Genomic DNA, 13719 nt, shown 5'->3' with positions numbered 1-13719 from the left:
CCATATTTCTTGTTGTTATTTGGTTTTTAGAAGCATTAGCAACTAAGGCCATATTGCTCCAGGGATATGCAGTGGTCATTCTGTGACCTTTCCACATCCTCCGTATTTGGTGGTCACAGGCTCGAACTCCAGTCTAACCAAGAAGCATATGCTACGCACTGCTGCTCCTGCCCATGGGAGGCACTCCCATATTTCTTATTGTTCTGTTATTTCCAACATTAATACATGTCTGGTCACCATTGCCTGTTGGTTATGTACAGCACTGTTTTCCTTAGAAGTTCTGTTGCAACAGTAAACAGTCTGCAATATCCTAGAAACCTATTAATCTTCAGGGCAAAATTAGCTTTGCTTGTGTATGTAACTTGCCATGCATCATCTACCTTCACCATGGTGAACTTGACCATGACAGGTGCATTTCTCACAATTTACTTCATTTAAGTGCATTCTCCATGATCAAGAAAACACTTTGTGCACATGCTTCTTAAGAAGCAAAACACTGCTTAAACTTAAGGCTTTAAATGTAATGGCTCATGAAAGTTGCTCAAACAGAAAGATATGCTATAATTGCTGTAGTGGTAACATTTCTTTGCTAGTCCACTGGAACATAGTAATATTTTTGATCTGTGTACTTTACTACAGCAGAATCACAGTATCAAGTGATGGAATAAGATTTACTGCAGGAAAAGATCAGTAAAAACCTGATTGACAAGAAACAGACACCACTGGAGTTATTTTATGGTCATATAAGCTAGTGCAATGGCATCATTTCTGTACACAGTAAACCAACTGAAGTTGTGTGGCAGCATTTTATATCTCATTGTGAACTCCTTCAAGTTACCTATCTCATTAAACCTTAAGTAATGCTTCACCCAGAGAGCCAGCTTAAATGTGGGCTAGATAGCCATTCAGGGCTATCTAGCCCCACAGTGAGTGGGTAGGTACTCTGATGGTATAACAACTGGCAACCCAATTGTGAATTAGTAATTTTTTTTATTTTGTTTTTGATTAAAATTAAGTTTTTGATATACAGTAAAAGTGCAATTAATATTGAGATTTTATTAGATAAATCTATTTTTAAAAAAAACAAGAAAATTTAGGTTCATTTTAGATAATCACTGCACCTATAAATTTTTATGAGGGGGGGGCAGAGAATCAGGTTTACAGAGCTTGAAAACATTCCAATAATCCCAACCATTTTAAAATATTTGTGGATCATTGTCAAGTTTTGCACAGAGCCCACCCCATCCACATGGATCACAGCAACTGTGCAAGGGATTGTTAATAGGCTCTATCCCTTAAACTTGACAATGATATTCAAGAAGTTCAAATTGTCATCAAAATTGTTCTTTAAATGGTTGGGGTTATTGGATTTTTTTTAGATTTAAATATGATAGTTTAAAAACAGATGTATAGTATTAATAGTGGAAAATGATAAGAAAGCTTATATAGCATAAAAAAATAGAAAAATACTTCCCATATCACCTGTCCATCCCTTCTAACAGTTTGTCTAGTTCTTCCTTGAATTTAATTCAAAATACCAACCTCTACAACACCAGATAGGAGTTTGTTCCAATAAATCAACCATCCACTGGCTGAAAGCAGATTTCCACACATTCTGCAACTATCCTTCCTCAGTTTGAATTTATTCTCCCTCTCTGTCTGAGGGAGAGAAAAGATTCCATCAGCATTAAGCTTACTCAATCCATTCAAATCCTTAAATACCTGAAATTAGATCTCTTTGCAGACAGATGCCTAGTCCCTAGGCAATTGCAATTTACTGAAATGAAGCCTTTCCTGATAAGAAAACCTTTCTTCCTATCACTAATCTCATTGTTGTTCTCTGCACCCATTCAAACAGATCTACATCCTTCTTAAAATTAAGCCTCCAGACCTGCATGCAGTATTCAATGTGGCCCCTGGCCATTGCCTTATACAATGGGATAATTACCTCCTTATCTCTGCTGGGTAAAATTCCTGTATATCATTGACAAAACCCCCTGGCAGCCTCTGCATAGCTCAGAGAACTTCATATCTGACTACACAATTACCCTCAGGTCTTTTTACACTATTTTAATGAATTAGTTATGCTATCTTTACACTATTAACTAAGTAATATACACTGTTACTTACTGGTTTCTCATTAAAGAATTCATAATTATACAACTGACTACGAAGAGCAACTGTTTTGTCACTACCAGGAAATGGAAGACACCACTTGTTAGTTACTTCACTTTTGTGAACTGCAAACCTAATAAAATATGGTCACTTACTATTTTTTTCTATAACATTAAAACAAGCAATAAACAGAAGAAATATTTAATGTATACACTTAAGAAATAGTTTAGGGCTTCATAAATTAGAATAATTTTAAATCTACATATCACACATCTTGGTAATACTCAAATTTGAAAGTTCGATAAATATGCTAGAACTCTAAAAATTTGGAAATTACTCACCGACGTGCAAGACGGTATTTATTTTTTGGAATGTCTTTCTTAAAGATTTCTTTATTTAATTCTTTTCTCAACTTCTTAAGCTCAGAAAAATGAGAAACACCATGAATTGCAGACTGCCACGTTCCAGTGTTTATCTTGTATCCCTATTTAAACAAATTAAATATTTTCAAATTACCTAGTTCAAATTTGGTTACAAAAAATCAAATTAAATATCCAATTACCTGGTTCAAGTTCTGCTTAAAAACATTTCATACATAACAGGATTCCTTTAAAACACAGGATCTGAAGGAAGAGATTATTTTGCTATATTTTCCAAAATAATGAAAATTCTAAAATATTTTTTTATAATATTAAAATTAGTGTGTTAAATGAGCATCTTCACTTGCTACATATTGGTGTGTTCTTAGAATAAGATTTCTTCATCACAGGAGGAAAAAAGATTTTCATGCTTATGGCATTGACTTTTGTCCTTATGTTTTGAATCATTTAATGTCAACAGCTTGCAAATGAACACCCTCCCCTTCAAGTAGCCCCCAAAGGAAGGAATCTGGTACCATTAAATCCAGAGTGTCAGCCAATTTATGTCTCTTCTACATAAAATTAATACTTTTGTGAACACCTCATGCAACATTGCTGCTGTGGCTCTTGGGGTATGAAAAGTCACTTCATTTTGTTGAAATCACAATTAGTTATATTAATTTCTTGGTAATTGTAATAAAATAGTTTTGAATTGTATACTTATCTTTCATGATTTACCATTATTATTTTGCATTGCTCATCCTCAAAAAAGTATGAATCAATTATGCTGCTTACCATAACTCCATACCAGAATGTGACAAGTTGTGGGTGGTGTCTTCAGTGCACAGATTATGGATTTTGTGGCCTAAAAACAATGTTGTTTAATGAAACCATTAAATTAAAGTGAGGCACATCAATATCCATCTCTGCTAAGAAGTTTTACATATCAACCTTTAACTGTGAAAAGCAAAAGTGTCACCAGTTAATTATGAAAATTCATGTTACAATAAATTCAACTTTTCAGTGTTTTTTTTAAAGAAAAATAGTTTCTGGAATATAAAAAGCATATCAAGATAAGAGCTCTTGTACCAAACCCTGTATCATCTAAGTTCTTATAACAAAAGAAATCTAGGTAATATGGAGAGAATAAAAAACAAGATTTAAATGTTGAAGTCAAAAACAAATGATAGTTTCATAACAGAAAGCATGGAACAAGACCACCTCAAAATATTGAAAACAGAATGAAAATCCATTAATATCACAAAGAAATATAAGTATATGCTTTTCAGTAATGTAAAAAAATAACAGGAAAGTTTCTTGAAGACTGCTCAGATAAAATGATGCACAACATTTGTCCACAGTTGCCCAATCAATAGCACAACTTCAGGCATGGGAAGCTGATCACTTAGATTCATGAAATCTCACACTTCTGAATGAATAAAGTCTTATTTAAAGATTAAGAAACTGCAAATTAATGGTTTAAATTAAGATAAGATAGAAGAAAGAAACAAAAATATCAAAAGAACCCAACTACCACTATGAAAACTCTCCTGTAGAACTCTTACAATTGAGTGTAACATAGGCTGTTGTCAGCCCCCAATGGCTTTCACTAATCATGACTAAGATCATTTTCCATTTAACTGCATGTTCAAAAAAAAAAAAACATTACATAACAGAAGGATCATGTGATAAGAATTGTCTAATGCTAGAGTTAGAAGACTGCAAGGCTAATGGTGAGAAGTTTTTGCAGCTTTGCCTGCCCTTACTCCAAAACAAATTTAATAAGTGTTTATTTGAACAGAAGCAGTGCATAAGTTTTAACTGAAGTCAAGAATATTAAGGGAACTGCCAACTGGGAATGGGGAGGGGCAGGCAATTGATTGAAAACAAAGACATGCATCAAGGATGCATGTCTTTGTTTTCCAATCTCTTGAGAATTTGCAAGAGTCCTCAATATAGCATGCATGGGAAGGAATCCAACCAATGAAACTGAAGCAGTTTTAATGGATGTATATAATAAAGGCAGTTAAATTTTTTTTTTTTTAAATTAATCTGCTTATAAATAATTCCAGAAGTATAGTTAACAAAACAAATGAATTTGAGCTGTTGGCCAAGTCTCCTTGTAGCTGACATAGGGTAAGGGTCCTGAAGTGAATGGTATGCATCTAGCTATACTACCCACTGTGGTGAAGACAACCACTATAGTCACTTTTACAAAAGCAAACCCTTCCCTTTCCCCCTGACGGTAGTTACATCTTTAAGTAAATTCCATATCAGTACATTGTGATTACTGCCACCTAGTGGTTCCTTGAACTGCAAATTCTTAATACATGAATAATCACTGCTGCTAATCAAATCAAGGGTTTTCATTAGTAAATCAGAGGAATTACTTCCTCTGGTTGCCTCTCAAACATTCTGCTCTACATAGAGAACAATCATCCAATAAATGCACAAAAGTCTTGCTTGTGTGCCAGTGACCAACCCACAAGTTCCAGTCAATATCTGTGAAGTTAAAATCCCCCATTATAAGACAATCTGATTTACTGGCCGACTATTCCTCTGTGCAGTTGTTCATTGTACTCAGTCATTAGGCCTATAACACTCCTACTCTCAATTTTTGCTTTTCCAGTGCTTATGTCACACCAAACTGACTCAATATTACACTGCCCACCTATGTCAACTGGATGCACTGCCTTAGATTTAGTGTTTAACCAACAGCATAACCTTCCTACCCTGTATCCTTTCTGTACACATTGTACTCCCCAAATTCAAATTCCTTATCTGTGTGACACAATGTCTCTGATATCCCAAAAATATCAGCCTTTGATGTCTTAGGTTGCTGAAAGTGCTTTACTTTGAAGAATACAACTTTCTGATAATCCAGATAACACTTAAGATTTCTAATAGTTTTAGAAATGTATATTTTTATTATCTTTATTTCTACTAGGAAATACCCAGTTACAGCTACTGGCCAGGGGGTGGAGAAACATTCAATTATGCTACAGAATATAAGACTATATACAAATTTAAAATAAATCTAATACTTATTTGATTTATACAATATTTGTGAAAAAACTGTTATTTTGATTATACAATGCTAGAAATACCAGCTTAAAGCTTACCACAATATAAATGGGTAAAACTTTTCTGCTACATTTAAAGAATATCTTCTGAAGTGACCCACAGTGGGAGATTCATCATATTTGCATAAGCAAAAATATTTGTAGCTGAACAGCATATATGTAGCATGAAACAACAAGTCCAGGTATGACAGTGATACAATATAATACAAAATAACTTGAAAGTCCATTTTACTGTTTTTAGCCGTCAGTTTCTTCTGTGGGAATAGTCAGGTAGGTAGGATATATCTTGAAATCTATTTCATGATCAGATCATGATTCTTAAAGCCCACCAGCTTGCATCTGGAAGATAAGGGTGCTGTATCTGCAGGTAGTTTTTAAGCACTTCTTTTCTATATGATTTGCTTGTGCAAAGTTTTCCAGGGCTGATACTTAGGCTATTAAACAGCTTTAAAGCATTTGCTGGAAAGAATCTTCCTAGACTATCCAACTGTGTAAATGCAGCCCTGAGTTGAGGTTCCTTATCTACAACTTGTCTGTTTTTTGCGGGATGTTATTATCCACTCTCGGGCTTTCGGTGAATCCAGCTGAGAGAGCATCATTATATTTCTCGTGGTGATTGTCTCCAGGGTGTGACCTCTAGATTGGAGTATAATACATCTCTTGAGCTGGTAAAAGGCTTAGCTGAAATTCTGTTTAGCCACTTCAAGGAGCCAGTATTCAAGCCCAAGGAAAGCCTTGATACTGCTTTCAGGAGATGAAGACCAGATTTGCAATGCATATAGGGGAATTGGAATAACATAATCTGTTGATATATTGTTTCATCAGACTGGGATCTCTAATGCTGATAAGCTCCTGCCTAGTTATCGAGAGTGCCACATACATATGTTTTATTACAAATGTATGCAAAGTGCAGTCAAGATGTCATTCACATCTATTTTGTTTAGTTTAATTTTATTTGTGAAGGTCATTTTCACCACCTTGTTTTCCATTTAAGTGTAGCCCAATACAGTCTAGATAGTTTTGGAGTTTTTACTTTGGTGTTAGCCACTTGGTTGTAATAGTCAGTTTCTGATCTTCTGAGGCAATAAAAAATGTCATCTGCATATGTGATGAATTGTTAGAGCTAAGCAGGGCTCTAGTGCTATGGCAAAATGTGGCCAACAAGATGCCACCTTGTGGGACTCCTTTATCAACCTGATACGCAAAGCTCATGTTTGTTTGTTACTGTAATTTGTCTGTGCCAAAGAGTGTTCTTTAAAAAGTGAAGGGCATTTCCCCGTAATGAGGAAATCCTGCAAAATAATTGTGAGGACTGGGATAGATAGTCATATGCAGCTGCCACATCAAAAAAAGTGACATCCAGTTGCTGCTTGTTATTTAGTGTTACCTGGATCCTTAGCAGTGTTCCCATGAGGTTGGTGATGTCCAAGATTATTTTTTCAAATAATTTTTTGAAAAGAGCATCCGAAAACAATTGGTCTGAAGTCTTACAGGATTTAGGATTTTATTTTCGGGATAGATTTTACGTAGCTTTGGGAAATCCTCTTCATTCATTATTCTCTGGAATATATGTAATAATATATCAATGATGTAACAAGCTACAGATTTTAATCATAAATATTGGGAATTTATTTTTCTATTTCTCCAGAAATAGATTTCTATGTGTGTGTGTGTTTCTGCAAAATAATTATAGGAGTTACAAAAATATTTACCTTAGGACCAGGATGAAATCTGAGATACGTTTCCACAGAATTGAGGTCTCCTATTATATTAAATGCATAATTAGTTTATAATAGCATTTAAATTCATACACATTAGTAAAATATTTAATTTTACATAATGAATAAATACATAGCTCAAACTCCAGACATCTTATAAGACATCTAGGGATGTTTAAAATACTTTTTTCACACAAAAGTGAAACAAATGAAATACTTGTATGCTCAACATGCATGCCATGTTGAGATGATACAGCAGACATCCAGACAAAATTTAAATTCTCCCCCTATGTACATTATGGTGAATATTGGGAATTACTTTGACAACAGTGACAGTAATCCTGTCAGTTCAGTGATGGATTGTGGTAATAGCAAGAGATAATTTAATCTTTGAAACCCACAGAGAGAAATCAAACAGGGTTAAATCTAATAAATAAAAAGGCCAATTTACCTTTTCAGAGTGAATTCTGGGAAGTATGCAGGATGTAATTAGTGAATTTTCTGGTAGGAATCAGATCTGAGAAGAGTTACCATGAAATTTAAGATTTTAAAAAATTAATTTAAGTGCTTTTAAATATTAATTTTTCCAATTTAACTTGGCCACCCAACAGAGCAAAACTGTAAAAAATCAAATTAGAATTTAAAAAATAACTTATCTTCGAAAAATTCACAAGTCATTTTATTTTTTAATGTAATGCTGTCTTCATCTATTTACATGTTCAACTTTTCAATCTGAATTCAAGAGAATGCTTTTGTAAGTCAAGATCAGACTATGGTTGACAGATATGAACTTCTCCAATTTTAACCTAGTAGTGATGGTGCCCCCAAATGCAGAAAAAGAGGTTGCAGAACACCTAATGGATTGCAATACTTAGTGCATATAAGTTTTTTTTTAAGTGATTAAATGTTACATCATTCACCCCTTTTATTATCAAGAATAAATATTAATTCTGAAAATTAACAAAGTGCATTTTAGACAAAATATAAACAAATTTCAGATTTTTCATTTTCCAATTTGAAAGACCACTAAGTGTGCAAAATTTAATCATTCAAACTTCTGCTTATGTTAAATATTTTTAAGAAATATTAAAAATATATATACATATATTATTGCCATATTTCAGGTTTCAAAACTTATCACAGCATACAAAAGTCTAATAACAAGTTGTTTACTACACAACCTGAGTGAATATAGAGTTTCATATTCTCATCTTTATTAAAAAAATCTTTCAAGAACAAGTCATGCAAGATTGCATGATTTATATAACTAGTGGGAGAGAAAAACAAGTAACCCTGAACTGTAAACACATGATATACTGTGAAATTTGAAACTCCTTAGCATCAAGGCAGTTGTTTGTTTGTTATTTGGTTTTTAGGAGCATTAGCAACTAAGGTCGTATTGCTCCGGGGATATGCGGTGGTCATTCCCTGACCTTTCCGCATCCTCCGTATTTGGTGGTCACAGGCTCGAACCCCAGTCTAATCAAGAAGCGTGTGTTATGCACTGCTACTCCTGCCCATCTGGCTATGGAGGTGCCTCAAGGCAGTGCCCTGCTACTCTGACTTAAATTGTTGCAGATGGGAGTGGTAGGCAATATGACAGATTTCAACTACTTTGAGAAAAACCATAAAAATTATTTCAAAAACCATACCAAGTAAAATGGTCTATATTAGGAAGGTAGGAAAATTCAATTTTGAATCATTAATAACAGTTAATGTAAGATCATTTTGCACAGATACCTGTCAGGTGCCCCAACACTAGATTAAAAGAAATTTTCATGCTGCCTACTATTAGTTGAAATAACTAAGAAATAGTGGCACATATTGAAAGATTTCAAAACAAAGGAAATTTTATATACAAATGTATCCTCAGGATCCACACACTAAAAACAAATTCTGGAAAAGGTTAATGGGGAACTACCACAATTAGTCCAGCATCCTTCACACTGCTGATTTAGACAAGCTTGTAAAAAATAACAGTGAGATACCCCACCATGTAGAAAAGTTTTTCCTTACAGGTCATTTATTTGTTTATGATCACAAGTTTGGGCAGATACACAACACTAGCAACTGTTTCTTCACTAAAAAAGAAACACCAGAAACTTTTATTGAACTCAATGTACAGAAAGCATTAACTTCAGGATTGTCATGCACCTGTAGATGCATGACAATCATCACTGCACCATACTGTAGTAGTTTTCCACTGTCCAATCTAAAAAATAAAATTACAATTACTTCATTAGAGAAAACAAAGATGCATCTCTAATCATCAACTAGTCAATAATAATGCAAAACAAATTTAATGAAATAAGATTTGTTGCTAACAGCTGTAATGTAAGCTTTCCCAGTTCTTACAGTACATGAGAAATGGGAAATTGCTAAAAATAAGCTAAAGTTCTTGAGTGTTAAGCTGATGCTATTAATGCTATCCTCCAGGGACAAATTCGTTCCCACTAAATGATTATCTACAGGTTTGCTTTTTTTGCACACAGAATTTATACTGATTTTTGATCTCCCTGTAGGCTTGAACATGAATCCTTAGATTTATATCTAGCTTTGATTGAAAATCATATCCTCATTCCTGTACACCTAAATAATATTCATTTATATATCTGGTATGCAGATGACATTATATGCAACCAAAATTATAATGTACCTTTCTGGGTTTAAACCTTAGTCTAAATTAAAATACTTGCTAGAGCTCAAAGAAAATAAGTTTAAATTTTCAATTGCCTTAATCTAAACATTACTAGAATAAATAAGTCTTATTCACACAGGCTTTCAATGCCTTCAAATATCTTACAGATCCTGTTGATCTTCTTGAGACAAATACACCAACAGAACTTTTAGAAATACTGTTAGATCCTTTATACTATCAAATTCATTGATATCACCAAAAATTTCACATTGCTCTATCCATTCCCTTCCCCCCACAAAATATTTCACCTACTGTTTGTATTAAAACTTAGCTCCTAGATCAATACAGGAAGTTTATCACCGAAACTTCGGATTGATAGACCTCACTCCACTTATCATATTAGATCTGTAGTAAATAAGAGAAACAAGGTATCAATATATGACCAAAACAATACTGCTTACAATCTCCTGTCAGGGATGGCTGTGATGCCAGATACACAGAAAGGCACTATTACAAGATTTAGTCCATCCAACATCTCCAAAACCCATGCTTACTACTATAAACTAAGTGCCAACTAATTACAGTAAATGCACAAGAAAAAACCTATACTAACATTGAGTATATTCAGTGTCCTTACTGTCCATAGAACATACAACTTAACATGTGCAAATGAGTTGCTTTTTAAGATAGTTCTGAACAACAGATTTATAATTTCATGTTGTGCACCTTAGTTTCCTCCTAACGTTTTTTTTTTACTTTCCCCATTCTTTTACTCTCACATTCCCTTTAATGCATTAATATGCAATTCCTGCAACCTCTTTTTTTTTAAATAAAATTAAGGAGACTGAGTACACAAACTTCAGGCAGAAAATTTAGAAGTATATTAGCGTAATGAAAAAATTTAAATATTTAATATATACCATACATTTCAGATTAAAATATTTCAATGTTTTTGGTTTTTTTTTCCTGATTAGCAGAGTTTAACTGACATCACATTTAAATGTATAGACTTTCTGAATACAGCCAGATCTAAATTCCATTAATGATAATGAAATTAATAAATCTAAATCACATAGAAGTTAACTTACCTTGAAATTTTTCTTTCAGGAATGTAATTCCCATATCACATGGAATACTATCAAAACCACAAGCACCAATAATATAGACACCATTTTCTTTTGCCTTTTCAAAGTACTTTATCTGCATGTTTTCTAGAAACTAAAAATGGAAGAAAAGGAAAAATTAAGACTTCAAGACTGCATACCCAGTTGTTCTCACCAATAGTTTTAACTATATTAAAGTATTCATAAAATGAATTAAATATTTTTGAAATATTTCAGGGTAATTAAAATAATTCTCAAAAATATTCAGTGCACATGTGGTTTCCTCATCTGTCTGGCTGGAGCCATGGATTATCCAGACTCAGTCTGTTGTAGTCTATATTTAAAGGGCAACTTCTTTCTGGATGAAAGGGACAAGACAAATGTGAATTTAAGTACTATTGTGTATATAAAGTAGTTGTTGCCCCTTACATATATGCAAAAAAAATTTTTTTTAATGTTGTGTACATGTAAGCATGATAAGTGAGTGTGTGATTGGTGTATATGTAAAGTGTGTGTTGTTCTGACAGGCCCCCTCCAAAATTAGACTTCAGCAGAGGTAACATATTTAGGAACCTCCTGCCCTGCTGACACCATGTCCCCTCTTAGTGGCATGGCACGGAATCTACTGACACTGGCTTCAGCTAGTCTGACCAGGGTGGAATTTATACTTACATGTTTACTGAATAGCCACAGTAACTTCTTTCCATAGGTCACAAAAAGTCAAATTTCTAAAACTATCTTTCAGAAAAATTGATCTTCAATATTCATTCACTGCACAAATGATCCAGCTTTAGTTTTTAGAAAGCTTCCATCTATAGGAAGCTTTTTTGTACACATCAGCCACAAGTACCTTTGAGATACAGAATGCAGATACTTTGCCTTTCAGGCTCTGATCCTACCCAGTGCAGATTTCTCTAAGTTTTCAATCATTCAGAATGGTGAAGTACATTTAGCCATACTGAACTGTCTAACAATGTTGGTCTTAGAATGCATATCACTGTCCTTAGCTTGTAAAAGTTTAATTTGTTTGTAATTAACAAAGTTACCTGCTTCATAGAAGTCATTGTCTACAAATGCCATATAATAAAATGAGAAGTTCATTTCAGAAAATGTTTGAAGAACATCTAGAAGTTCATTTCATCATGCCAACAAGTTGCTCACAATCTTACTTAGCTTCAGCTTTGTCATTAGCTTCAACAAATTAGCATTCTTTCATTTTGAAATGAAAATATTGTAATAAAAAAGTAAAAAAACAAGATACAGTGGAAGTGTTAATAATAGGGAATTTATTCATCTTTCAAGAATTTTTCTTTTAATGCAAAAAAGAAAAAATTTTAACAGGGTTAAAATTAATGTAAAATAGCATTAGATTTATGGGCTTGAACCAACCACAGTCATCATAGCATGCTGGGACATTAAAAAGAGGGTCACTAAAGAGCTTCAACTCTATAATGAGTCTTATTTTATTTTTGTGTTTAAGTTAGAAATGAAACTACCAATCTTTCACATTTTTGCTGTACCATATTCATAAAATATGGGAGAGGAAATTAATTTTTCTGACTGACTATGCATTATGGTGGAATGACTAGATATTACAAGTTTACATACCTGTGGTTCACCAGAAATATCTATATAGTGGGTTTTATTCTCAACACACTCAGCAACAACAGGTTCTCCAAAGAACCTATACTAAAAGAGATCATGAAATAGTATTATTTTTTTAAAAATGAGATTTAAAATAAAAAAGTTCATTTACTGCATGAAATATCTCCCATTTGCATAGAATAACAGTATCATAAGATATCTAAAAACAATTATTTTAATCTGAATATCAGTCTAATTTAAAATCAAGATTTCCAATTTTTTAAAATTGGATTCAACAACAAACTGCACTATTTATCCAATGAAAATCAGTAAGATGAAGCAATTTCATTTCATTTCAAAAGAAGTAATATTTAAACTCCAGTTGTAGAATATACCATCTCGTGCTAACTGATAAAGTATTATCATTATTAGTTTACAATTTCCCACAAAAAAAAAATTCCAGAAGAATATTCTTGACAGATAAAATTGTCCTTATCCAGACCAATATTCCTTTATCAGTTCCATTTAGTCCCATGTCCACAACAACAAAAACATCTTGAGTTCACTTAGCAAAAACCAGTTTAAAATATGAAACATTTGGAAACTACCTTATTTTTGGCATAGTCTCCAATTTTTTACAATTTCTTCAAATAAAAAGAAACTGAAAAAAAAAAAAAATTAAGTTCACTTTTTGGAGTACTCTTCACCCAACAGAAAGCCATGGTTAGAAACAGTAAAGGGAAAACAGTTTGAGTGAAACATTAATCTTGCTTGGTCACCAATTTTGAACAATGTTAAAGTGATAAGTTGTCACTTTCTTCATTGCTGCTATTAGACATCCTCTGGATAAAAAAACCACTATATATATATATATATATATATATATATATATATATATGACAAAACTAAATTATAAATCAAGAAGTTTTAATTTCTTCATCAGAAAGACTGACACATTGACATATCCAAATATTTCACTCTAACACTAGAAAATACTGAATGGCAGGCAGTTCCTTCCCAGATGACTGGGAAGGAACTGCCTGCCATTAACAGTTGAATATAACATCAATAAACAGTTTAGTTTTAGATTTATATGAAGTAGGGTGATGGTAGCATGCT

At 33.1% G+C, this 13719-nt stretch overlaps 1 protein-coding gene across 1 annotated transcript in view; it reads right to left on the bottom strand.

Moving 5' to 3' along the window:
* LOC150085034 (saccharopine dehydrogenase-like oxidoreductase) overlaps nt 1–13719 on the bottom strand; it is an 85885-nt gene that overhangs the window by 41439 nt on the left and 30727 nt on the right. Inside the window, exons 3-7 of the mRNA XM_090376744.1 lie at nt 12625–12705; nt 11002–11131; nt 7270–7319; nt 2457–2599; nt 2131–2248 (exon numbers count right to left, since the gene is read on the bottom strand). Of these exons, the coding sequence (XP_090232870.1) occupies nt 2131–2248; nt 2457–2599; nt 7270–7319; nt 11002–11131; nt 12625–12705 (522 nt within the window). The remainder of the gene's footprint in view (nt 1–2130; nt 2249–2456; nt 2600–7269; nt 7320–11001; nt 11132–12624; nt 12706–13719) is intronic.

This window comes from Mastigoproctus giganteus, chromosome 6 (genome assembly GCF_048544385.1).
Source record: "Mastigoproctus giganteus isolate SK-2022 chromosome 6, ASM4854438v1, whole genome shotgun sequence".
NCBI classification, from domain to species: Eukaryota; Metazoa; Arthropoda; class Arachnida; order Uropygi; family Thelyphonidae; genus Mastigoproctus; species Mastigoproctus giganteus.
Note: the sequence above shows the minus strand (reverse complement) of the source record. Positions and strands in the feature narration are given on the sequence as shown.